The sequence below is a fragment of the Aegilops tauschii genome, chromosome 1 (genome assembly GCF_002575655.3).
Source record: "Aegilops tauschii subsp. strangulata cultivar AL8/78 chromosome 1, Aet v6.0, whole genome shotgun sequence".
Lineage (NCBI taxonomy): Eukaryota > Viridiplantae > Streptophyta > Magnoliopsida > Poales > Poaceae > Aegilops > Aegilops tauschii.
Window position 1 is genome coordinate 129,004 of NC_053035.3, and position 25,956 is coordinate 154,959.

General features: G+C 46.8%; 2 protein-coding genes across 2 annotated transcripts; both read left to right on the forward strand.

The window, feature by feature from the left end:
* The first annotated feature begins 15,687 nt into the window (after window positions 1-15,687).
* On the forward strand, window positions 15,688-16,849 carry LOC109734575 (large ribosomal subunit protein bL28c). Its single transcript, XM_020293783.4, has 2 exons — window positions 15,688-15,979; window positions 16,334-16,849. The coding sequence occupies exons 1-2, from the start codon at window positions 15,787-15,789 to the stop codon at window positions 16,564-16,566; spliced, it is 426 nt and encodes a 141-aa protein (XP_020149372.1). The 5' UTR covers window positions 15,688-15,786; the 3' UTR covers window positions 16,567-16,849.
* A 3,834-nt stretch (window positions 16,850-20,683) lies between these two features.
* On the forward strand, window positions 20,684-25,947 carry LOC109734558 (uncharacterized). Its single transcript, XM_020293765.4, has one exon. It carries the CDS (start codon window positions 24,231-24,233, stop codon window positions 25,494-25,496), a length of 1,266 nt encoding a protein of 421 aa, XP_020149354.1. The 5' UTR covers window positions 20,684-24,230; the 3' UTR covers window positions 25,497-25,947.
* Window positions 25,948-25,956: the final 9 nt, after the last annotated feature.

A 25,956-nucleotide genomic window follows, 5' to 3' on the forward strand; every position in this document is an offset into this window, starting at 1 on the left:
CCTTCGGAGACACCTGTAGAGCATCTTTATAATCACCCATTTACGTTCTGACGTTTGATAGCACACTAAGTGTTCCTCTGGTATCCGGGAGTTGCATAATCTCATAGTCAAAGGAATATATATAAGTCATGAAGAAAGCAATAGCAACTAAACTTAACGATCATTTATGCTAAGCTAACTGATGGGTCTTGTCCATCACATCATTCTCCAATGATGTGATCCCGTTCATCAAATGACAACACTTGTCTATGGCTAGGAAACATAACCATCTTTGATAAACGAGCTAGGCATACTAGGGACACTCTGTTTGTCTATATATTCACACATGTATCATGTTTCCAGTTAATACAATTCTAGCATGAATAATAAACATTTATCATGAATTAAGGAAATAAATAATAACTTTATTATTGCCTCTAGGGCATATTTCCTTCATACACATCATATGAAGCCTTGCAAGCAAAGTGACTAATAAGTTAGTTACGGGATGTTGTATTACGGAACGAGTAAAGAGACTTGCCGGTAACGAGATTGAACTGGGTATGAAGATACCGACGATCGAATCTCGGGCAAGTAACATACCGATGACAAAGGGAACAACTTATGTTGTCATTACGGTTTGACCGAGAAAGATCTTCGTAGAATATGTGGGAGCCAATATGAGCATCCAGGTTCCGCTATTGTTTATTCACCGGAGAGGTGTCTCGGTCATGTCTACATAGTTCTCGAACCCGTAGGGTCCACACACTTAACGTTCGATGACGATTTATATTGTTTGAGTTATGTGATTTGATGACCGAATGTTGTTCGGAGTCCCGGATGAGATCACGGACATGACGAGGAGTCTCGAAATGATCGAGAGGTAAAGATTGATATATTGGACGATAGTATTCGGACACCGAAATGGTTTCGGAGTGTTTGGGGAAAATATCGAAGTACCGAGGGGTTACCGGAAACCCCCGGGGAAAGTTATGCACCACATGGGCCTTGGTAGGGAGGCACACCAGCTCATAAGGGGCTGGCACGCCCCCCACTTGGAATGGGGTCCGAATTGGAGTAGGGAAGGGGGCGGCGTCCCCCTTTCCTTCTCCTTCTCCCTCTCCTTCCCCCTTTCCTTCTCCGGTAAAAGGAAGGGGGTCTGAATTGGACTTGGAGTCCTAGTAGGACTCCTCCCCACTTGGGGGCGCGCCTAGGCCGGCCTCCTCCCCTCTCCCTCCTTTATATACGTGGGAGGGGGGCGCCTCCAACACACACAATTGTTCCAAGCCATGTGCGGCGCCCCCCCTCCACAGTTTACACATCCGGTGATATTTTCGTAGTGCTTAGGCGAAGCCCTGCGCGGATAACTTCATCATCACCGTCACCACGCCATTGTGCTGACGGAACTCATCTACTTCCTCGATGCTCTACTGAATCAAGAGTTCGAGGGACGCCATCGAGCTGAACGTGTGTAGAACTCGGAGGTGCCGTACATTCGGTGCTTGATCGGTCGGATCGTGAAGAAGTTCGACTACATCAACCGCATTCACAAACGCTTCTGCTTTCGGTCTATGAGGGTACGTGGACACACTCTTCCCCTCTCATTGATATGCATATCCTAGATAGATCTTGCGTGATCGTAGGAATTTTTTTCAAATTGCATGCTACGTTCCCAACAGTGGCATCAGAGCCAGGTCTATGCGTAGATGATATGCACGAGTAGAACACAAAGAGTTGTGGGCGGTGATCGTCATACTGCTTACCACCAATGTCTTATTTCGATTCGGCGGCATTGTTGGATGAAGCGGCCCAGACCAACATTACATGACCGCGTTCATGAGACCGGTTCCAGCGACATACATGCAACTAGTTTTGCATAAAGGTGGCTGGCGGGTGTCTGTTTCTCCTACTTTAGTTGAATCGAATTTGACTGCGGCCGGTCCTTGTTGAAGGTTAAAACAGCAAACTTGATAAATCACCGTTGTGGTTTTTTGTGCGTAGTTAAGAACGGTTCTTGCTAGAAGCCCATAGCAGCCACGTAAAACTTGCACCAACAAAGTAGAGGACGTCCAACTTGTTTTTGCAGGGCATGTTGTGATGTGATTTGGTCAAGACATGATGGGATATACATTGTTTTATGAGATGATCATGTTTTGTAAGTTATCGGCAATCGGCAGGAGCCATATGGTTGTTCTTTTATTGTATGAATTGTGATCGCCATGTAATGCTTTACTTTATCACTATGCGTTAGCGATAGTCGTAGAAGCAATAGTTGGCGAGACGACCACGACGCTACGATGGAGATCAGCACTAGTAGAAAATAGGGCTTTGGTCCAGGCCTGGTAAGCCCACTAGTCCCGGTTCACTCACGAACCGGGACCAATGGTGGCATATGTCCCGGTTCGTGAGGCCAGGGGGCCGGCCGGGCCTCATGGGCCATTGGTCCTGGTTCGTCTGGCCCCTTTGGTCCTGGTTCCAGACACGAACCAGGACCAATGGGCCTCGCTCCTGGCCCACAACCATTGGTCCCGGTTTGTGGCTGGAACCGGGACCCAAGGGGGTCATTTAGTCCCGGTTCCAACCACGAACCGGGACCAATGAGATGCCTATATATAGTGCCCGCGCGCTCAGCTCAGCTCACTGCTCTGTTTTTTTGGGAGAGGTGTGTTGTGCTCTAGCTCACCTCCTATGCACATGAGGTGTTCGATGAAATGCCCGAGCCACACTTAAGCTAGCTTTCTCCTCTCGAAGCTCCTTGTCCAAGCTCCATTTTTCTCAAGATTTGTCTAGGTTTGGCGGTCCGTCCTGTCCCGTCCCCGTCCTCACCGCCGTCGATCGCTCGCGCTGATCTCGTCGCCGGCACCACTATGGTGAGCCTCTTGTTCTTATCATGACGCACGTCCTAGTTCATCTAGTCGACGAGATTGTCGTTCTGGGCCCTGTATTTCTACACAATATGTTCCCCTTTGAGAGGTTCATGGGAGTCCTAAAGAAATATGTCCGTAACCGCGCTAGGCCAGAAGGAAGCATCTCCATGGGCCATCAAACAGAGGATGTCATTGGGTTTTGTGTTGAATTCATTCCTGAACTTAAGAAGATTGGTCTCCCTCAATCGCGGTATGAGGGGAGACTGACTGGAAAAGGCACGCGAGGAGGGGACTCAATAATATGTAGGGACGGGCATTCTTGGTCTCAAGCACACTACACAGTTCTACAGAACTCTACCTTGGTGACCCCGTATGTCGATGAACACAAGAACATTCTGTGCTCCAAACACCCAGAGCAGTGTGACGACTAGATTACATGTGAACACATCAGGAATTTCGGTAGTTGGTTGCAAACACATCTCAGGGGTGACAACATTGTTTCTGATGAGCTGTACTCGCTGGCCAGGGGATCATCTTTGACTGTATTGACTTACAAAGGGTACGAGATAAATGGGAATACAATTTACACGATCGCTCAAGATCAAAAGAGCACCAACCAAAACAGCGGTGTTCGCTTTGATGCAGCAACCAAGAGGGGAAAGGACACATATTATGGTTACATGGTGGACATATGGGAACTTGACTACGGACAAGATTTTCCCTTTGTTTGAGTGCAAATGGGTCAATCTATCAGGAGGCGGGGTACAGGTAGACCCACAGTACGGAATGACAACAGTGGATCTAAACAATCTTGGGTACATAGACGAACCATTCGTCCTAGCCAATGATGTGGTTCAGGTTTTCTATGTGAAGGACATGTCTACCAAACCAAGAAAAAGAAAATATAAGGAAGTGAATACATCATACGATGAGCCAAAGCGCCACATAGTTCTTTCAGGAAAAAGAGACATCGTGGGATTGGAGGGCAAGACAGACATGTCTGAAGATTATGAAAAATTTCATGAAATTCCTCCCTTCAAAGTCAAGGCTCACCCAAGCACCCTGTTAAACGATGAAGAATATCCATGGTTACGGCGCAATAAGCAAAGGACACAAGCGAAGAAAAAGTGAAGACTTTCTCTCCACAACTATTATGATGATGACTTTGATCTAGAATATTACTGCAGTTACATGTGAAGAAATGAAATGCCTTTTCTACAGACGAGTTTCCGTATGAAACCCTAATACTTCAAAAGAGATTGTCCGTTTTGTACACGAAGTGCATCCAGTTTTTACCGTAACCCTCTCAAGTTTTTAGCACATGCTATGTGGGTGAAATGATGATACCCTGCCAATTTTCAACCTCTTCAGAGTTCATTTGTAGTGCTTTTCAATTTCAGTGTCATTTAGCTTACAAAAATCAGTAAATGCATGAAAAATATCAGATGAAGTCAGAAAGGGTTGAAAATTGATGATGTGGCTTTGAATGGTTCATTTTGAACACACAAAAAGTCTGGAATTCAAATAAGTTCAAAAAAATGAAATCCCTTTGTAACAGATGAGTTTTCGTCCGAAACCCTGATACTTCGAAAGAGATTGTCCATTTTGTACATGGAGTGCATCGAGTTTTTGCCGTAACCCTCTCAAGTTTTTAGCACATTCTATGTGGGTTAAATGATGATACCATGCCAACTTTCAACCTTTTCAGAGTTCATTTGTAGTGCTTATCAATTTAAGGGTCATTTAGCTCATGAACTAATAGCAAAAAGAATGAACTAAAAATAATCAATTAAAATATTCTGTTATGATCAATTAAAACAAAACTATAATATTCTTCAATAGCAAAAAGAATCAACTAAAAAGCTTTTATAAAACTCCAATAGCAAAAGGAATCAACTAAAAAGCTTTTATAAACCTCTAGTATTATTGAAATTAAAAATATATAAAATTTATGCAACTAAAATTATTAGAGTATTTTCTATTCAAAACATTAAAAGCAAAAAGAATTTTTTTTGTTAGAAACTTTAATAGCAAAAAGAATTATCATAAAGATTTTTTGTTAGAAACTAAAATAACAAAATCTGTTTTTGAATATAATGATAAAACATAGTAATATATAATAGCATTAAAAAGAATCACTCCAAAATCTATTTTTATAGTAAAGTTAATCACAAACTAGTGATTCACACAAATTTCAAAGAATTCAAATTTAAACTATTCAAATTTGAAAACTAATGGCACTAACAGAAAGTTTATAATTTTTCTGACCTAAAAGCAAAAATAATTTAAAAAATAAAGCAAAAAACAAAATAAAATAAATAATGCAAAAAAACAAAACAAAAAACTAGAAAAAATATAAAAATGCCACCTACTAGGCCCACCACGGCCTGAACACGACTAGAAACCCTATTGGGCCAGGATTCAGGCCCGCAGCAGGCCCAGCAGGACCACAGGCAGAGAGACAAGTTTAGGCTAGTAGGCCTGCAATAGTGAGGAGTTCAAATGGGTGGATACAGCAGCGCTTATAAACTGGTGCGGCCGCTCCTCAGCTAGCGAGGTGGGACTAAACATCCCACCGCACCGCGGCTTTGACAGGCGCAGGGCATTGGTCTCGGTTGGTGCCACGAACCGGGACCAATGCATACCTTTGGTCCCGGTTCGTGCCACCAACCGGGACCAAAGGTCTCCTTTTCCCGCCCAAAGGAGACCTTTGGTCCCGGTTGGTGGCACCAACCGGGACTAAAGGGGGGCATTGGTCTCGGTTCATGCCACGAACCGGTACCAATGCTTCGTGTATATAAGCAACACTTGTAAATTTTTCAGTTTTCATCGACCATTTGCCCCCCCCCACCCGACGATGTCGAGCTCATCGATGCCGCCAGGCTGCCCGTGCTCGTCGTCGCCGTCGTCGCCTGCTCCTCGTCGTCGTCGCCGCCCGCCCCTGCCCTGCCCCGACGCGTCGCCCCGTGCCCCCTGCCTCGACGGCGGCCGCACCGTGGCGCTGCCCCGACGCCGGCCCGCGCCCCCGGCCTGCCCCGACCACGCCGCCACGTTCGGTCCGGCCGGCCTCTCTATTCTTTATATATATATATGATTTTTTTAGATTATATGTATGTGTGTATATATGATTATATGTCTTTTTTTTTCTTCAGATTTTTTGTTCATATATATGATGATTTTTTTTGCATTTTTCGAAAAATGTATATATGTATGTATGTTCTCTGTGTATATATGTTCATATATGCAAAAGTTACATTTTTAGAGAAGTTTTGTCTATGATGATTTAGTGCATTTTAGGTTAGTGGGGTCGATATGAGGGGGGTCGATATACCCCCTCCCCGATAACTTCGACATGAGGGGGGGTCGATATAACCCCTCCCCGAAGAGGAGAAAAAGAAGAAAAAATAAGAAGAAAAAGGAGAGGAAGAAGGAGGAAGAAGAAGAAAAAAAAGAGGAGAAGAAGGAATAGTTTTCTTCTTCTCCTCTATTCCTTCTTCTTCTCCTCTTTTTTTTCTTCTTCTTCCTCTTCTTATTTTTTATCGGGAACAAGGGTGTCGTTGATTTAGGTTAGTGCATTTTAGGTTGTCGATATACCCCTCCCCGATAACTTAGACATGAGGGGGGGTCGATATACCCCCTCCCCGATAACAGTTTTTTTCCATGTTTGTATGTCGTCGTTGTCGATATACCCCCTCCACGATAACTTCGACATGAGAAGGGGGGTCGATATACCCCCTCCCCTCTCGCTCGACCAACTCTCGAGGACACCCAAACCCTAGAAAAAAATGTTGTCGGTCTCCTACCCCCTCCCGCCCCTACTCGAAAACTCTCTCGAGATTTATAAGGGATTTATCAAGAATGCCCCCATTATGGATGTGCATAATTAAGTTGATCCATATTTTTCCTTATCTCATCTACCATTCTATATGTGCACATTCTCTTGTGTCAAAGTATTGAAGAAATCCATGGTTTCATAATTAGCCAGAAGTAACAGGCGCATGATGGTATGAAGCTCTCCAAAATTATTTTGGAATGGAGTCCTGATAGGATAATTCGCTTTTTGGTACGAAGTTCAGCAAAGGCCTTCCAAATAGCGATATTCGAAAGGCTCTTGCTGAACTTCGTACCAAAAAGCGAATTATCCTATCAGGACTCCGTTCCAAAATAACTTTGGAGAGCTTCATACCATCATGCGCCTGTTACTTCCGGCTAATGATGAAGCCATGGTTTTCTTGAATCCTTTAACACTAGACAACGTGACATATAGAAGGGTAGATGAGATCAGGAAAAATAGGGACCATTTTCTGTACATCCAGAATGGCGCCATTTTGTTATATCCCTTATTACTCGAGGTTATAGTAATGTAACTGATGAGTTATGCATGCATGTGCAGCTTCCACTTTATTCTCCTAGAGATTAAGGTTGATCATGGAGTAGTAACCGTCTTAGACTCGAGACGAAAACCTCCCGAGGCCTATGCGGACATGACTCGAATGCTCCAGAAGTAAGTTCAATCGATCATTATCGCACCATATCGGCAACTTTGTTCATTTCCTGATATCAAGTAATTATTTTCTTTGTCTGGCAGGGTTTGGAAAGAGTTCATCGCTATTTCTCCGGGACTGCCGACCGAGCTGCGATTTAAACACCCGAAAGTAAGTACTACTACCTAGTTCCGCGCATCTCCCATTGATTCTAGCTAGTTTCATCAATACCATTTAGCATGCTTGCTTATCAGTTTGATTGACCTATATTTATCGTAAAGTGCTTGTGGCAGGAAGCCAGGAATGATTTCTGTGGATACTACGTTTGCGAGTTCATCTACAACGCGGCAGAGTCTAAGCGGGGCTACTCTGAAAGACAATATGAAGTGCGTAAGCAAAAATATTCACAATTTTATTTTATTACCATCATTTGTGTTGAGTTTCATTCATATATATGTATTGACCCCCTTCTTTATATTAGCTCTGGGAGAAGCGGGATGAACTCCTACCACATGATCGCATAAAAGCTATTCAATAGGTATTGGCGGGATCTTTCTTGACCACATCATCAATCCAGCCGGAGAATACCATGTGGAACTTGACTTCACATGTTAGGGATTGTAAGAGATCCTATATTGTATATATGTAGCTAGTAGCGTCGGATAGATATACGAAAACTTGTTCTTCGACCAATATCTCGGAGAAGGAGAGGTCGATCACTTCTCTCTATATATGTTCATGACGATCTTGTGTACTTAATGGTTTCCTTCATTTGCTTACTAGCTAGCGTGTCGAGTCCTCTCTATACGTATAGCGTAGCGTCGACCAAGCACGAAGATAAGAGAGGTCACTTCGACATATTAGCTAGCTAACACAATATATGAAACCCCTAAATTAACCCTGCAAAACCCCCAACCCCCCCCCCTTCAAAAAAAACAAAAACCCCAGCTCCCTAGCTGCTGACGCGTGGATGCTCTTTGGTCCCGGTTGGTGTTACCAACCGGGACTAAAGGCCCTCCTTCCTGGGCTGGCCGCCGCGGCCACGTGGAGCCCCTTCTGTCCTGGTTCGTAAGCGAACCGGGACTAAAGGGTATGGGATTTTGTCCCGACCCTTTTGTCCCGGCTCCAGAACCGGGACTAAAGGCCCTCTGGAACTGGGACAAATGGGCCTTTTTCTACTAGTGCAAGGTGTCAAGCCGGTGACAATGGAGATCATGACGATGCTTTGGAGATGGAGATCAAAAGCACAAGATGATGATGGACATATCATGTCACATATTTTGATTGCATGTGATGTTTATCTTTTATGCATCTTATTTTGCTTAGGTCAACGGTAGCATTATAAGATGATCCCTTACTAAAATTTCAAGGTAGAAGTGTTCTCCCCGAGTATGCACCGTTGTGAAAGTTCGTTGTTTGGAGACACCACGTGATGATCGGGTGTGATAGACTCTACGTTCACATACAATGGGTGTAAGAAAGTTTTGCACACGCAAAATACTCGGGTTAAACTTGACGAGCCTAGCATGTACAGACATGGCCTCGGAACACTGGAGATCGAAAGATCGAACGTGAATCATATAGTAGATATGATCAACATAAGATGTTCACCATTGATGACTACTCCATCTCACGTGATGATCGGACATGGTTTAATTGACATGGATCACGTTTCATTTAGATGACTAGAGGGATGTCTATCTAAGTGGGAGTTCTTTAGTAATTTGATTAATTGAACTTAATTTATCATGAAACTTAGTCTTGATAGGTTTTGCATATCTATCTTGTAGATCAATGGCCCTTGCTACCGTTCCCTTGAATTTTAAAGCATTCCTAGAGAAAGCTAAGTTAAAAGATGATGATAGCAACTACACGGACTGGGTCCGTAACTTGAGGATTATCCTCATTGCTGCACAGAAGAATTACGTCCTTGATGCACCGCTCGGTGCAAGGCCTGCTGCAGGAGCAGCTGCTGACGTTGTGAACGTCTGGCAGACTAAATCTGATGACTACTCGATAGTTCAGTGTGCCACGCTTTGCGGCTTAGAATCGTGACTTCAAAGACGTTTTGAACATCATGGAGAATATGAGATGTTCCAAGAGTTGAAGTTAATATTTCAAGAAAATGCCCGAGTTGAGAGATATGAAGTCTCCAACAAGTTCTATAGCTGCAAAATGGAGGAGAACAGTTCTGTCAGTGAGCACATACTCAAAATGTCTGGGTAATGCAATCACTTGACTCAGCTGGGAGTTGAACTTCCAGTTGATTATGTCATTGACAGAGTTCTTCAATCACTGCCACCAAGCTATAAAGGCTTCGTGATGAACTATAATATGCAAGGGATGAACAAGACGATTCCGGAGCTCTTCGCAATGCTCAAAGCTGCGGAAGTAGAAGTCAAGAAGGAGCACCAAGTGTTGATGGTTAACAAAACCACTAGTTTCAAGAAAAAGGGCAAGGGAAAGAAGGGGAACTTCAAGAAGTATAGCAAGCAAGTTGCTACTCCCGGGAAGAAGCCCAAGTCTGGACCAAAGCCTGAAACTGAGTGCTTCTACTGCAAAGGGACTGGTCACTGGAAGCGGAACTGACCCAAGTATTTGGCGGATAAGAAGGATGGAAAGTGAACAAAGTTATATTTTCTATACATGTTATTGATGTGTACCTTACTAATACTCGTAGTAGCACCTGGGTATTTGATATTGGTTCATTTGCTCATATCTGTAACTCTAAACAGGGGCTACGGATTAAACGAAGATTGGCTAAGCACGAGGTGACGATGCGCGTCGGAAATGGTTCAAAGCTCGATGTGATCACCGTCGGAACGCTACCTCTACATCTACCTTCGGGATTAGTTTTAGATCTGAATAATTGTTATTTTGTGCCAGCGTTGAGCATGAACATTATATCTGGATCTTGTTTAATGCGAGACGGTTATTCATTTAAGTCAGAGAATAATGGTTGTTCTATTTATATGAATAATATCTTTTATGGTCATGCACCCTCGAATAATGGTCTATTTCTGTTGAATCTCGATCGTGGTGATACACATATTCATAATATTGATGCCAAAAGATGCAAAGTTGATAATGATAGTGCAACAATTTGTGGCACTGCCGTTTAGGTCATATTGGTGTAAAGCGCATGAAGAAACTCCATGCAGATGGGCTTTTGAAATCACTTGATTATGAATCATTTGATACTTGCGAACCATGCATCATGGGCAAGATGACTAGAACGCCGTTCTCCGGAACAATGGAGCGAGCTAATGACTTATTGGAAATAATACATACTGATGTATGTGGTCCAATGAGTGTTGAGGCTCGCGGCGGGTATCATTATTTTCTGACCTTCACAGATGATTTGAGCATATATGGGTATATCTACTTAATGAAACACAAGTCTGAAACATTTGAAAAGTTCAAAGAATTTCAGAGTGAAGTGGAGAATCATCATAACAAGAAAATAAAGTTTCTATGATCTGATCTCGGAGGCGAATATTTGAGTTACGAGTTTGGACTTCATTTAAAACAATGTGGAATAGTTTCACAACTCACGCCACCTAGAACACCACAGCGTAATGGTGTGTCCGAACGTCGTAACCGTACTTTACTAGATATGGTGCGGTCTATGATGTCTCTTACCGAACCACTATCGTTTTGGGCTTATGCATTAGAGACAGCTGCATTCACGTTAAATAGGGCACCGTCTAAATCCGTTGAGACGACACCGTATGAACTCTGGTTTGGCAACAAACCTAAGTTGTCGTTTCTTAAAGTTTGGGGTTGCGACACTTATGTCAAAAGGCTTCAGCCCAATAAGCTCAAACCCAAATCGGAGAAGTGTGTCTTCATAGGATACCCTAAAGAAACAATTGGGTACACCTTCTACTACAGATCCAAAGGCAAGATCTTTGTTGCCAAGAATGGAACATTTCTAGAGAAGGAGTTTCTCTCGAAAGAAGTGAGTGGGAGGAAAGTAGAACTTGATGAAGTAATCGTACCTTCTCTCGAATTGGAAAGTAGCACATCGGAGAAATCAGTTCCCGTGATGCCTACACCAACTAGAGAAGAAGCTAATGATGATGATCATGAAACTTCGGATCAAGTTACTACCGAACTTTGTAGGTCAACCAGAGCACGATCCGCACCAGAGTGGTACGGTAATCTTGTCCTGGAGGTCATGTTACTAGACCATGGCGAACCTATGAACTATGAAGAAGCTATGATGAGCCCAGATTCCGACAGATGGCTTGAGGCCATGAAATCTTAGATAGGATCCATGTATGAAAACAAAGTATGGACTTTGGTGGATTTGCCCGATGATCGGCGAGCCATAGAAAATAAATGGATCTTCAAGAAGAAGACTTACGCTCATGGTAATGTTACCGTCTACAAAGCTCGACTTGTTGCAAAAGGTTTTTGACAAGTTCAAGGGATTGACTACGATGAGACTTTCTCTCCCGTAGCGATGCTTAAGTCCGTCCGAATCATGTTAGCAATTGCCGCATTTTATGATTATGAAATCTGGCAAATGGATGTCAAAATTGCATTCCTTAATGGATATCTCAAAGAAGAGTTGTATTTGTATCTGATGCAACCAGAAGGTTTTGTCGATCCTAAAGGTGCTAACAAAGTGTGCAAGCTCCAGCGATCAGTCTATGGACTGGTGCAAGCATCTCGGAGTTGGAATATACGCTTTGATGAAGTGATCAAAGCATATGGTTTTATACAGACTTTTGGAGAAGCATGTATTTACAAGAAAGTGAGTGGGAGCTCTGTAGCATTTCTGATATTATATGTGGATGACATATTGCTGATTGGAAATGATATAGAATTTCTGGATAGCATAAAAGGATACTTGAATAAGAATTTTTCAATGAAAGACCTTGATGAAGCTGCTTATATATTGGGCATCAAGATCTATAGAGATAGATCAAGACGCTTGATAGGACTTTCACAAAGCACATACCTTGATAAAGTTTTGAAGAGGTTCAAAATGGATTAGTCAAAGAAAGGGTTCTTAGCTGTGTTGCAAGGTGTGAAGTTGAGTCAGACTCAATGCCCCACCACTGCAGAAGATAGAGAGAAAATGAAAGTTATTCCCTATGCCTCAGCCATAGGTTCTATCATGTATGCTATGTTGTGTACCAGACCTGATGGGTGCCTTACTATAAGTTTAGTAGGGAGGTACCAAAGTAATCCAGGAGTGGATCACTAGACAGCGGTTAAGAATATCCTAAAGTACCTGAAAAGGACCAAGGATATGTTCCTCGTTTATGGAGGTGACAAAAAGCTCGTCGTAAACGGTTACGTCGATGCTAGCTTTGACACTGATCCGGATGACTCTAAGTCACAAACCAGATATGTATTTTTATTGAATGGTGGAGCTGTCAGTTGGTGCAGTTCCAAGCAAAGCGTCGTGGCGGGATCTACGTGTGAAGCGGAGTACATCGTTGCTTCGGAAGCAGCAAATGAAGGAGTCTGGATGAAGGAGTTCATATTCGATCTAGGTGTAATACCTAGTGCATCAGGTCCAATGAAAATCTTTTGTGACAATACTGGAGCAATTGCCTTAGAGAAGGAATCCACATTTCACAAAAGAACCAAACACATCAAGAGACGCTTCAACTCCATCCGCGATCAAGTCAAGGAGGGAGACATAGAGATTTGCAAGATACATACGGATCTGAATATAGCAGACCCGTTGACTAAGCCTCTTCCATGAGCAAATCATGATCAGCACCAACTGATGCCAGCTCTTTAGTACTCCCTCCGTTCCCAAATATATGTCTTTTTTTCAAGGAAAACCCCTTCGTCTCGTCCGCTCCCGCGAGCGGCGAGGCGAACCCTAGCGTTCTCCTCCAGCCCCCCCCCCCCACACACACACACCTCCTCGCCGCCGCCGGCTCACGCGGCCGGGCAAAGCACGGCCAGTGGCGGCGGCGGCGGGGCATCTTCCCCCTCCTCGCGGCGGGCTGGCGCGGGACAGCGCCACGGCATGGAGGCGCGTCGTTCTGTAGGACGGGGTGGCGTGGCGGCGGCCAGGGCAGCGCAGCGGAGGCATCCTAGGTTGGCGGCGCGGGCGACTGCTCGTCAGGGGTGCGGTGGGGCGTGCCAGCTCGGGCGGCGGCGGTGGGCGTCTCGGCCCAGATCTGGATCGGGTGGATGCCCGGGACGGCGGCCGGCAGGCAACGCCGACCGCGACGGCAAGGGCCGGCAGGCAACGCCGGCCGCGACGGCAAGGGCCGGCCGGCGGCATGCGGGGCTGGGTGGTGCGACTGGCCGCTTCAGGGGCTGGGCTGGTTCCGCCTGGCTCGCGGCGGCGCTCCGGCGGGTGGCGGCGGCGCGGGGCTTGTGGCAGTGCCCGGCGTGTGTGGGCGGCGTGGCTCATGTGCGCGGTCGGCGGCGTGGTGGGCTTCATGGTGGTGGCCCCATGGCGGCGGGGGCCTGCAGGGAGTTTGGGCATCTCCGTCTCCGACCTGGATCGGTCATATTTGGGGACTTCGGCGGCGTCCCTCCCCTTCAACGGCTCGACGCGCAGGTGTGTGCCCGCCGGCTCCGACGCTTGGAGCTCGACGGGCGGCGCGGGTTGGGCAGTGGCCGGGGTGGCCGCTGCTCCGGTCGTGGATGGCTCCATGGTGGTTTGGCAAGTCGGCTTCGGTGACGGCTGGCATGTCCTGGCATCGGTTCGTCCATAGGCGGCTTGTACCGGCCTTTGCCCCCCCCCCTCCTCGTCGTCCGGTTGCTACTTTCGGTGAAGGGTTGGCCTTCTCCCAGCTGCGTCCCATCGCTCGTCTCGCGCCCGGTGCGCAGGTCCGAGCTCGTCTCACGCACAGTGCCGCAGGACTAAGCTCGTCTCGCGCACGGTGCAGCAGGACTGACCTCGTCTCGCGCAGGGTGTTGGGGGACCAAGCTCGCCTCGCGCCCGGTGTTGTAGGACAGGTCGATGGAGGCCAGGTGGCCGGCCTATTGGGTCTCGGCACTGGGGGTCACCCAGGGGTGCGAAAGGTGGGACCTTTCCGCTCGTCTCTTTGGTTGGGATAGCGGCAAGTCTCGGGTGAGGTGGTGTCAAGGTCTTGGATGCCGGGGCGGCGGCCCTGGTGGTGGTTGCGCGGTACTCTCGGGCGGAGGCCGTGGCTTGGTGCTGCCCGGTGGCCATGGCCGTGTGGGCGGCATGGTCGCCGGGGCGTGGCGTTCGATGGCGGTGAGTTTTAGCCGGGGTGAAAACATGTTCTATCTTCGGACGGACCAGCGGCGGCGAAGCTCATTCCCTTCTTGAAGGTGTCGTTGCGGCTCTCATTGCCCGTCGTGCGGCTCCGAGGGAAACTCTGATCCTCGGATTGGACGGTGGCGGCGCTCCGATGTCGTATCCTTTCTGAAGGCGCCGCCTTAGAGCCCACGGGTCATCATATGCGGCTTCATCTCTTCGCGGTGGTAGTGCTAGGGGTGGTGTTGCTGCGCTCAACGCCTATGTATCGTTCCTTGGGTGTGTGCGTGTGTTGTGGTGGCATGCGTTTGTACTGGGTTGTTGGGATCGTGCTTTATATATAAAGCGGGGCAAAAGCCTTTTTCGGTAATATTTGGTTTTTTATATATTTCAAATAGACTACAACATACGGATATATGTAGACATATTTTAGAGTGTAGATTCACTCATTTTGCTTCGTATGTAGTCACTTGTTGAAATCTTTAAAAAGACAAATATTTGAGAATGGAGAGAGTATTTAGGTAATTTTATTATTAGAAGATTACTCTAGTAGTTTTTGCATTGCATATCATGTGTTCAAATAAATTACACACCCCACCACCCTTAAGTGAAAAAATCTGAATTTTTCGTCTGTCGTCGAAGCTACCGCTAAATTTGAAGTAAATGATGATCCATCCCGCCACCCGTAAAAGTGAAGAAAAAAAACTAGTGTTCCCCCTAATTGTTCATATATTATAGGGCCCTCTAAATTTTCATTGATCGTGAGGCTGACATTTTCTTTTCTATACCTACTATGAGATTAGTGCTTCTGCTAGTTCATTGCACGTTTTACAAAAAAGCCTCTATCTTTCTGAGAATCAACTCGCAATCCAGGTTTTAGGCGGATTCTTGCTTTTACAGAAAACCCCCTGTTGTTTCTGCTAATCAACCGGCAGTCAAGTATTAAGTTATATTTTCGCTTTTGCATAAACCCATCAGAGTCTTAATTCATGATTATTGGGTTAGGGGCGCGTGATATGGTTTTTCTTCCGTTGCAACGCACAGGCTCTTCTTGGCTGGTAGAACTCAACAAGTTCACAAGTGTTGGGCTGCGCAGAGTGGGATTGGGCTAGGGTCACTCGCGGGCTGGCTGGGCCGGCCCGCCTTGTTTCTTCTTATCCTCCTCCTCCTCCTCTATTCCTTCCGTCCTCGTGGGTCTTCTTATCCTCTTGTTCCACCGTGAGTGAGTCTGTCAGCGCTGCATCCATCCATGGCGTCCATGCTCTGCTCCTACTCCGTCTCCATGCCCGCCGCCGCCAGGGCTCCGCTCCTCCGGTCCAGCGCTAGCTCCTACGCCACCTCGGTCGGGTTCGCCACCTCGCAGCTCGCCGGCCTCAGCCTCAGCCTCGGCCTCACCTCCACGGCCGCGGTCTCCCTCCCCGCCAAGAACACCATCGTCGCGCGTACGTCCCTCCCCTCCCTCCCTCCCTCCCTCCCTCCCTCCCTACCTTTCATTCCTTACTTGTATTCCACATTTGGTGTGGGTTGCATTGCTCTGCTTTTCTTCTTCAGAGTTGAGTTCAGTTCAGGCTTGAAAGGTTGTGTGTGATACATTACGTAGTATAGGTAGTGGATGAACATGAGATTTATTTACTTGCCTAGCTGCGTTATTATCTTCCCAAAAGGAGTATCTATCTTCTTCTTCTTTTTTTGAGGATAAAAGGAGTATCTATCGGTTGAATGCGTTCAGTGGTTAAGAAAGAAAGAAAGAATGAATGAATGAAAGAATGAATGATCTGGATCTGATGTGGGTTCAGGCCGGATCTGCCCCTTCTTGGAGAAGAAGACGAACCGGGCCAACAAGGTGTCCTTCTCCAACCACAAGACCAAGAAGCAGCAGTTTGTGAACCTGCAGTACAAGAAGCTGTGGTGGGAGGCCGGCAAGCGCTACGTCAAGCTCAGGCTCTCCACCAAGGCCCTCAAGACCATCGAGAAGCACGGCCTCGACGCCGTCGCCAAGAAGGCGGGGATCGACCTCAACAAGAAATGAAATGATCGATGAGCCATAGTTAAGGTCTCCTAGCAACAACATCTTCTTGATTTCCTCACATCAACCATTTCAATGTAATGTAATGTAATGTAGTATGCAAAATGGATTTATGTTCAGCTTTCCTTTTCTCCCCTTTTCTTGATTTGCTATTTTCCTTGATGAGTTATATAATGTTAAGCATCATACTGGATCATTATGTAGTTGTGCAGTTGGTTTGTGCCTTTCAGCTGCAAACCAAATTGATGTTTTATGATTGGGATGATCAGGGAAGGATGTTTTATGATTCTTGGTTCAGATGTGGAGTATCCTCGTTTGAACCCGAGCCAGAGAAATGGTAGCTACAAACCAAATGCATCAGGCTACTCTGGGCTGAACATGAATTAAGAAAGAATTGATGTGGAAAGGAATTCTTCCTACTATGGTTGTTGGTTCAGCTTCGGGAAAAAGAGATCTGCATGTCTCCAAATTTTGAGCGATTTTCTAGGTTATTACTCTCAGTCTACCTTTAGTAGTAGTACATAATATAGATATTTTCGTTCAACAATCTGTTGATACTAGTCATTTATGAGATGGTAACACATCGCAGGAAGAAGCAAAATCCGCAGCTGTTAATTTGGGATCATTCTTGAGTAATCCTTCAAAAATATTCAACGATACTACAGCATATGAATTCAAGATCCTCCAGAAAATCGAAAAAGATTACGTGCTTTTACCCCCCACACGCACCCCGCACCGTAAACCTGGGTAGATACATTACCCATGTCCCCGCAATCCCACCTAACATTGTCGTATCATCCAGATTTAACACAAATTCAAGTCTTTTATGTGTTAGTCATCAACATATGCCAAAAATAAGACACAAACATATCCATCTTTCATCATGTATAAAAGACCTCCTGGTGATTGATGCTATTCCACCCTTCCCCCCATCATCTTCATTGTGTAGCCGAGTGTGGTACCACCACTTCTCTTGCTCGTCACCCTCTTTCCTACGCTTACACTATGCTATCTCAGCCCATCTGCCACAAGGGTACAACAAAATGCCACGAAAAATTCTGCTTATCGTTCTTACATTGTGCTCGTCGAGCCACCGCGCCCGAATGCCGACGAAGACGCCCACCGCCAGTGGCACGAGTCTTTCTTGCCGACCTCCTTGGCAAGTGAGTCACGCCTTCTCCACTCGTACACTCAAGTGTTCAGCGGCTTCCCCGTGAGGCTCACTGACGCTGAGCTCGACATGGTGGCCAAGAAACCGGGGTTCGTGCGTGCATTCCCGGACCGGACGACTGCAGCTAATGACCACGCACACGCCGGAGTTCCTTGGGCTAAGGAACGGCAACGGATTATGGAGCGAGGCTGGCTAAGATCCAGGACGTGCAGCTCAACTACCCGACGATCTACCCGACGATAACCGTGCCACTGTCATCGGCGCCGTTCACCGTGAGCCGGACCGTGACGAACGTCGGACCAGCAAATTCGACGTTCACGGCGAAGGTGGACGCGCCGAGGTCGGTGGCGGTGCGTGTCTCCCCTGAGACACTGGCATTCTCCCGGACGGGAGAGAAGAAGACCCTCAGCGTGTCCGTGAGCGGCCACGGCTCGGCCGGAGAGTTCGCCGTGGAAGGAAGCTTGAGCTGGGTGTCGGAGAGGCATGTCGTGCGGAGCCCCATCGTCGCTCTCATCTGAAACTCGACTGAACAATCTGTTCATAACAGAAAACAGAGGCAAATGGAATCTTCAGAAACTATCGAGTTGTTTGCGTCCCCTTAAAAAAATTTCTTTTCTAATAAGAAACAGAGCAAGAAATGAATTAAGGACGCAATTGTGTACATCACGGGCAATCTGTAATTAAAACTCTCGATTCTGGCTTTAATACAGATCCCTCTCTAACTGCTCAAGAAAAGAAAAAAAGTGATTTTTTTATGTTCATTTCTTTAAAAGCAAGCATGTTCATAATAAAAAGGTTGTACGGTCGTCATGGAGATACGCCTGAGTTTAATCACGTATAACCTTGAGCTACTATGATGAGCTGGACATTCTGCTGCTTTTGCAGGGAAGCCGCCTTGTTTTTCTTTCATGGAAAGCAAAAAAAGGGAAATCAGATATATGTGATCAGATATGCCTATGTGCTAAAACGTCCCTTGTTTATTCTTTTTGGGGGAAAAAGGAGTGTATTGCTCAAGAGCAAAGTAGCTCTTCCCTGCACAAGGGTTGATATTTTCGATGAACAAGTTCCAAAGCCTAATGGTGAAGTGGCACTTGAAAAAGAAATGTGCCCCAGATTCTTGTTCCCTCTTGCAAAGAGGACAAAGTCCGCAATTTGGTCACTCTCGCTTGTCCAATCTATCGGCAGTTCAAATTCGGTCTTGTAGTGCTAACCCAGGTTGTGACCCTTGTCGCCACCACTAGCTCGGGCGATGGAGAGGCGAACTCGGGCGGCGACCCCGCAAAGAAGGAAGCAGCAACGGATCCGGCCTATAAAAAAAGAAGTGTGCGCCCAATTTCTTTTTTTTCTCATTTTTTGCCTTGTAGTATACAAACAATATATGTGTCCTGACTCCTCAAGTGCTAATATAATCATAACATGAACATGGACTCCCTCTGGATCCCAAGGTCCATAATGTTCATCTCTTTTCAAAATATTATAGAGTGTTGACGAGGAAAACGTCGGCTAGGATGTTAGTGATGGTGAAGAGCAATATTCTGAAAACAATGACGAGAACAGTGAGGAAGAGCAAAGCCCTGATAAAGATTGTGAGGGGGGTAGCGGATGAGTTCATAGCGAACAAAACAAGGCGACACGCAAACTGGCAATGCACACAGCAAGGAACAACAAGTTGACACTATACAGGGATCACATGGGAAGGACGGTGATCGGGATGAGAAAGGCTTGGGAAAGAAGGTGATACTCATGGCAAAACAGAGATGTAGAACGGGGATGGGGCCTGAACACGGATAGATGTCAACCCCGACAAGTAAAGCCACAACAACTTTGTTGAAGGAGAGAGGAGTGACAGGATGGACATAGACTCGGATGATTGCGTGACAATGAGTGAGTTGCTTCAGAAATCTGGCACTGAAAAATCGAGGAGCAAAAGTCCGGAGAGTAAACAGCAAGCGAGCTTGAGCATTAATAAGGAGCATCGGAATTTTCTAGAAGGACATCATTTCAACTTAGAACCTCCTGTTATCATGGACATTGATTTTAAAAGTCATGACATAACCTCGTTGCTGACCTATTTATATTTAACTTTTTTATTTAGTGATAAATTATCTTGTGCTTAATTTTATTTTTCTTATTGATACATGATTTTAATACAAAATATAAACATACCAATGATTATTTACATACATATTTTTTGTTTCTATCCAATATTATCATTACAAGTCCCCTTTTATTATGTTAGAATATTGTGTGTTCTATAGCATATGCATCCTTGATGTCTTGACTTACTCTTTATATCATGTTGTTATAGATGTCGAATGTATTGGGTGTCATTTTGGTATTAATATATTACCCTTTATTAAAATCTAGAAACTCGTATATATTCTTTAATGTATGAATCTAGCAAATAACTTAATAAAATTTCTAGATTGTACAAGACTGTCAAGTATAGGTGTAACTAAATGGAGAACTCTACAATGTACTAGTAGTTTTTCCTTGAATTATCTACTCCTATCGCTTGTGTGTGGCACTTGTTTCTACGTTTTCCTAAACACTAGATATTCTCTTTTTTATTATCATTCTAGATAATTGCCTCTGCATTGGAATGAGGGCATTAATATTCTAATAGGTTAGTTTGCTATCACCTTGTATGTTATTATTAATGTGATTGCATATCAAAAATAAGATTTTATGGGGTAGATGATGCCATTTTCAAAACCGGTGGAAAACACGAGAGGTGGGAGGAAAAAAATCTTAACTGGTAGAGGAAGGGGAAACTTACATACAAGGAATAGGAGGAAGGATTGTCAGACTACAAAACTTTAGGTTATGAGAGATATTCTAAGAACCGGCAAACACATTACTTTTAGTAGTTTTTTGTTTAAATTACATATATTGTGTTGATGTCGAGGTTTTGCATCTATATTGTATTTTTCTTCAAGCTTCTTCCTAGCGTGTTTGGTGCCAAATATATTGTATTTTTATTCAATACCCTTGATGCAAAATTAAGATCTCAAATACCTGTTGCTGCAATGGATTTCTGTTGGCCCTTATATGACCATGCAGAAATGACACTGCTTTCACAATCGGATTAATTATTTCTTCTACATCATATATAATGAATTTTTGCACATATTTATACTATGCATCGACAATAAGAAAATGACGAGTTGTAGCTGGCGATATGTGCATAGATGAAGTAGTGTGTTATGTTTCCTTCGGTGAACAAAGTGACACAAACTTTTCCTCACTTTCTCATGTGACCTAGGAGGCAGGCGGTGGCCGATCTACCTCTACTTGCCAGTGAGGTCGCGAGCCCCCTCCCCTCAGTCTGTCACTCCGGTGACCACAAGGTTGCGGTTCGGTGATGTAAGGTTAGAATTAAATTTTTATTTGTCTTCGATCGGTGTCTCGAGACGATGGTGTCGTCGTCTGTGTGAAATAATGTCTCCTCATCTTGCCATGCTCCGGTGGTGCTTCTTTGTATTGTCGGGAGGCATACGGAGGATGGCGTGCCCCAAGATAATTTCCGTCTATAGGCCTATCTTTTTCTTCTACAAGTTTATATCGGTGGCAATGTCCTAAGGAGCAGACAATGCGGTTTTGTGTCTTGGTTATCCAGCTCCAGTTCCGATCGATCAAGGTTGGTCAGGCTCGGCCTTGTCGGGAACTGTGTGAGATTTGTGTCCCCGACTCCGTCTAGCCGCACCTATATGAAGTTCTACAGGCTCTCTCCAACACTTTCTTATTTGTGGTGGAAATTTTCTACACAAATCGCAGCCACAGAGGTCTTTCGATCTACATTAAGGACTTCCCAGCCATTACTTCTACAAGCACCCGGGTTTCAAGAAAAAAATGGTACTCCCTCTGTTTTTATTTACTCCGCGTATTAGCTTTGGTCAAAGTCAAGCTTTATAAATTTTGACAATGTTTATAGACAAAAATATTAACATATACAATAACAAATCAATACCATTAGATTTATTATTGAATGTACTTCCACTTCATATAAATTTGTTATGGTAAATATTTATATTTTTTCTATAAACTTGGTCAAATTTTAGTAAGTTTGACTTCAGTCAATTCTAATAAAAACGGAGGGAGTATGTTGAGACAAAGGCTCAGATGCATCAATAAGCTTTGCCCAAGGGTGAGCCGTAGTTGTATGCAGGCGGAAGAAGTCTTTTGTCCCCAAAGGGTTTGGATGTATTGCAAAAGTGTTTTGTAATGGTATGTGCAACTTAATATATGGCCTGCAGTCCTTCGCCCTCCGCCCTGCAGTCCTCCATCTAAGCTACTGTGATGAGCTGGACATTCTGCTGCTTTCAGGGAAGCGCCTTGTTTTTCTTTCATGATTGGCAAAAAAGGGGAAATTGGATATATGTGATCAGATATGCCTATGTGCTAAAACATCCCTTGTTTATTCTTTTTGGGGGAAAAAGGAGTGTGTTGCTCAAGAACAAAGTAGTTCTTCCATGCACAAGGGTTGATATTTTCGACGACCAAGTTCCAAAGCCTAATGGTGAAGCGGCACTTGAAGAAGAGATGTGCCCCAGATTCTTGTTCCCTTTTGCAAAGAGGACAAAGTCCGCAATTTGGTCACTCTCGCTTGTCCAATCTATCGGCAGTTCAAATTCGGTCTTGTAGTGCTAACCAAGCGACCAACGTGACTTTTGATAGAGCCTAAACTTTTCAAACCATTTGTTCTATGGGAGAGAGAATCATGCCCAAAAATTGTGCCTTATAGGCGGAGACCACCGAGTAGTGTCTATTAGTCGCGTGCTTCCACACAATGTCGTCCTCGGTATGCTCGTTGCGATGGAAGTCGTGCACTAGCATCCAAAGGTAAAAAAACTCCCTTACGTGATCGATGGAGACAACGGTGGATGGTCCTGCCTCGGCAACTGACGCATCGGCCTGCCAGCTTGGTCTGCAGCTGGTTCAGGCACCGATGCATGGTCGTTCCAACGAGAGCCTCACGCCGCCGCCCTCCCCACCGCTCTCGCCAACTACGGTGCTCCCGCCGACGTCGTGTTCCAAGCGTGATGAAGCCAGGCGCTCCATGATCATCAACGACACTCTGAGTCCGGCGTTGCTCAAACTATGCTCCCCTTTAGTGCTTCTATTTCACCTGACATCGTCGGCCAGGCCGCCGGGTTTTGAGAGCTCGCCTATGCCGATGATCGTTTCCTGCGGGCCACTCCGCCACACCCATTCACCAGAGCGCATGAGGGTAGTGGTGGTCGTTGACGCTGACCTTACGTCGTTCTTCGTGAAGAGACAGGAGGCCCTCCTCCCCTTGCCAAACTCGTCACCTCCCAACCGGATGGTGAATACTGAATAGGTAACTCCTTCTCTTTTTCCCTTCTGCACGGAGACCAACCGGACACTTGCACGTGACCGTGAGACCATTTAACAATTATTTTATAAAATGGAAATAAATGTTCTCAAAATGAGTAGAAAGTTATCGCCATACTAGCCCGAGGATCGACCATGGGGAGGGGGCGCGAGAGCCACTATGGTTCAACGTGCAGATCAAGGACGAGGAAGATATCGCCATACCCCGTCGCCCTACAGGGCGGTAATGAAGCAATGGATGGTTTTGAGGCCTCGTTGCGTCATGAGGCTCTCGGCTAACAAATGGTGCGAGTCCAGAACTTGCACGAGTAGCTGGCCCTCGAGAGGGGCTGGCAATACTTTTGTCGCGGTAACAGGATCGTCCCTGGGACCTCCTCGTCTTGCGGCTCTCCAAGCTCGGCTTCAAGTTCCAGGCCTACAACACCAGCAGCTCGATCATGCGCAAGGTGAGGCGCCAGAAGCACTGCTACCATACCATACCAGGGCGACATCCAGCATGCCCTCTAGCTGGTCGGTTTGTCAACCGTCTGATGTCGGTGACCATTTGAACTTTATCTGGGTCCAACACCCCGGGGGTCGTGCACGTGCATCGAATGCCCATGCTGTCTTGAATTTATGCCCTTATGTGGTGTCTGTTGTGAAGTGTTGTTCTTATGTGACCTGCTGCATTTTCGGTGGTAAGACCACCATTTTTTTTAAAGGGGTGAGCAAAATAACACGCAATCAAATAACATCTGTGGTTTGCGTCTGCTTATCACCGTACAATGCAGAGAACCAAACAACATATGGATGATGATTTTTTTTTTACCTGCATTTGCTCAACCAGCCTCAACTAGGAGGACAACTAGTGTAGGGCCACATTGATCGAGGGAGGGTGTTGCGGAAAGGAGTAAAGAAAACATTGATGGTTGAACCCAAGACCAAGGAGAAAAAAGTTGTGACTGAGGAGGGGCACGAAAAGAGTTGCACGTAGGAGCGAGGAGGTACTCACACGTGGAGTGGAGGCACTCCACTGTCCGCTCCCCACTTCCCCTCCCCTTCTTCTCCGCCGCTCCGCCAGCATTAACCGCACCCCACTCCTACCCCGGAGCTACCGGATCCACAGATCGACCTTCCCCCCTCCGTCTACGCCGGCGTCCTCATGGAGGCCCCACCCGCGCCCGGCGTCGGGGCCCAAACCCTCGCGCTCGCCGTGGCCGCGGCCGCGGCCTGCAGCGTGGAGGACAAGGGGGCCAAGCGCGCGCGCAAGCGGAGCAGGTACCTCGACGACTACGAAATCCCCACCATCCTCAACGCCCTCCACGGCGACGGCGACGACGACTGCATCGTCGCCCCGCCTCCACCTCCCGCTCCAAGAAAGGGGGCGGCGAGCGAGGGCCCGGCGCTGCTCCTCCGGCTCCAGGCGCCCGACCTGCTCGCCGCGCTCCACCGCTGCGCCGCATCTCCCTACGACGACGAGCCGCTCGAGGGCGTCGACGCCGGCGCGCTCCTCGCCTTCTTCGCCCTCCACAGGGAAGCCTCCGCCTCCGTCTCCGTGCCCGCCACCCACCGCGCCGGCAAGGACACTGCCCTGGTTACCACGGGTCAGCATCGCTCTAATGATGCTCCTGCCGCCGCTCGCCCGAATCCATGCCAGGCCATGGCCTTCGGGGGCGGATCTGCCGGCAACCAACAGGCCGGTGGCATTGCCATTGGCCACGCCGCGTATGCGCAAGCCCACCACCACATTGGAGCTGGACCATCAAATGCAGATGCAGCCGCACTAGGGGGGCCTGGACCCAGCAAGAGGAGGAACAAGAAGAAGGTAACATTCGCACTGGGAGCGCCTGGTGCCTCCGGCGCCGGTTGCCCCGCCCAACCCGGTGCTGCTACCCACAGCAGCAGCATCGGCAGCGCCGGTTCCACGCCCAACAAGCCGGCCAAGAACAAGAAAGCTGTCAACGGGCAGCAGCATTTCAGCAAGCCGGTGGCCCTCATCCTGCAATTCGCCCCGGGCACCGCCGCCGATCAGCTCCCTTCCAAGGAGCAGCTCCACTCCACACTCCGCGGCTTCGGCCCCCTGATCGAGCCCAGCACCGAGATCACCAAGAAGCAGGCGCGCGTCGTGTTCCAGAGCAGCGCCGCGGCCGAGGCTGCCTACAGCTGCGTGCACACGCTCGGCACCTTCGCCGCGGCGCGGCTGCAGTACCTGCGCCCGCCGCCGCCCCCTCCAAAGATCCCGCTGACGGACGTCCGGAAGAACCTCGAGAGGATGATCGCGTCCCTCACCGGCCCCTCTCTGCTCGGCAAGGAGGACAGCGCGTGGAGCCTCGCCGGAGAGATGCAGCACCTTCTGGTCAAGGTCGACAGGGTGCTGAATGCCGGCGGGGCAGGGCCTTCCACCTCAGTTGCTGCTCATCACCATTGATCTCTCAGCTTGGATCAGCTCTGCCTCAGCTCAGCTACATGGAGATAAGCTCTCCCTACCTCCTAGTATAGTTAAGAGTTAGTGATCCAGGTGCTCTTGTATATTATTAGCTCTAGTCTAGTTCCACCTCAGCTGCTGCTCATCACCATTGATCTCAGCTCAGCCCAGCCATGCTCTGGTCTGGTCTGCTAGATGGAGATAAGCTCCTCCTACCCCCTAGTATAGTTAGTTTAGTCAATGATCCAGTTGGTCTTCTTGTATATTATGAACTCTAGTCCTGCTAGGTACTGCTACTGCTCGAATCATCGTAGCTGCTAGTTCTCACTCGGTATGTTTCGGTGTCGATCCATACTGGCTGCAGCGACGATCTTGCGACGATCGAGCTTCTAATGCTCATGTGTAATATATATCTACCTGCTACCAATGAAGTAAGCTATGGTGTGCTTGTTCCCTCCCCTTG

Coding starts and splice junctions, on each gene's coding strand:
- LOC109734558 (XM_020293765.4), top strand. CDS start 24,231: ATGGAGGCCCCACCCGCGCCCGGCGTCGGGGCCCAAACCCTCGCGCTC.
- LOC109734575 (XM_020293783.4), top strand. CDS start 15,787: ATGGCGTCCATGCTCTGCTCCTACTCCGTCTCCATGCCCGCCGCCGCC. Junction 15,980..16,333: donor CAAGAACACCATCGTCGCGC/GTACGTCCCTCC, acceptor ATGTGGGTTCAG/GCCGGATCTGCCCCTTCTTG.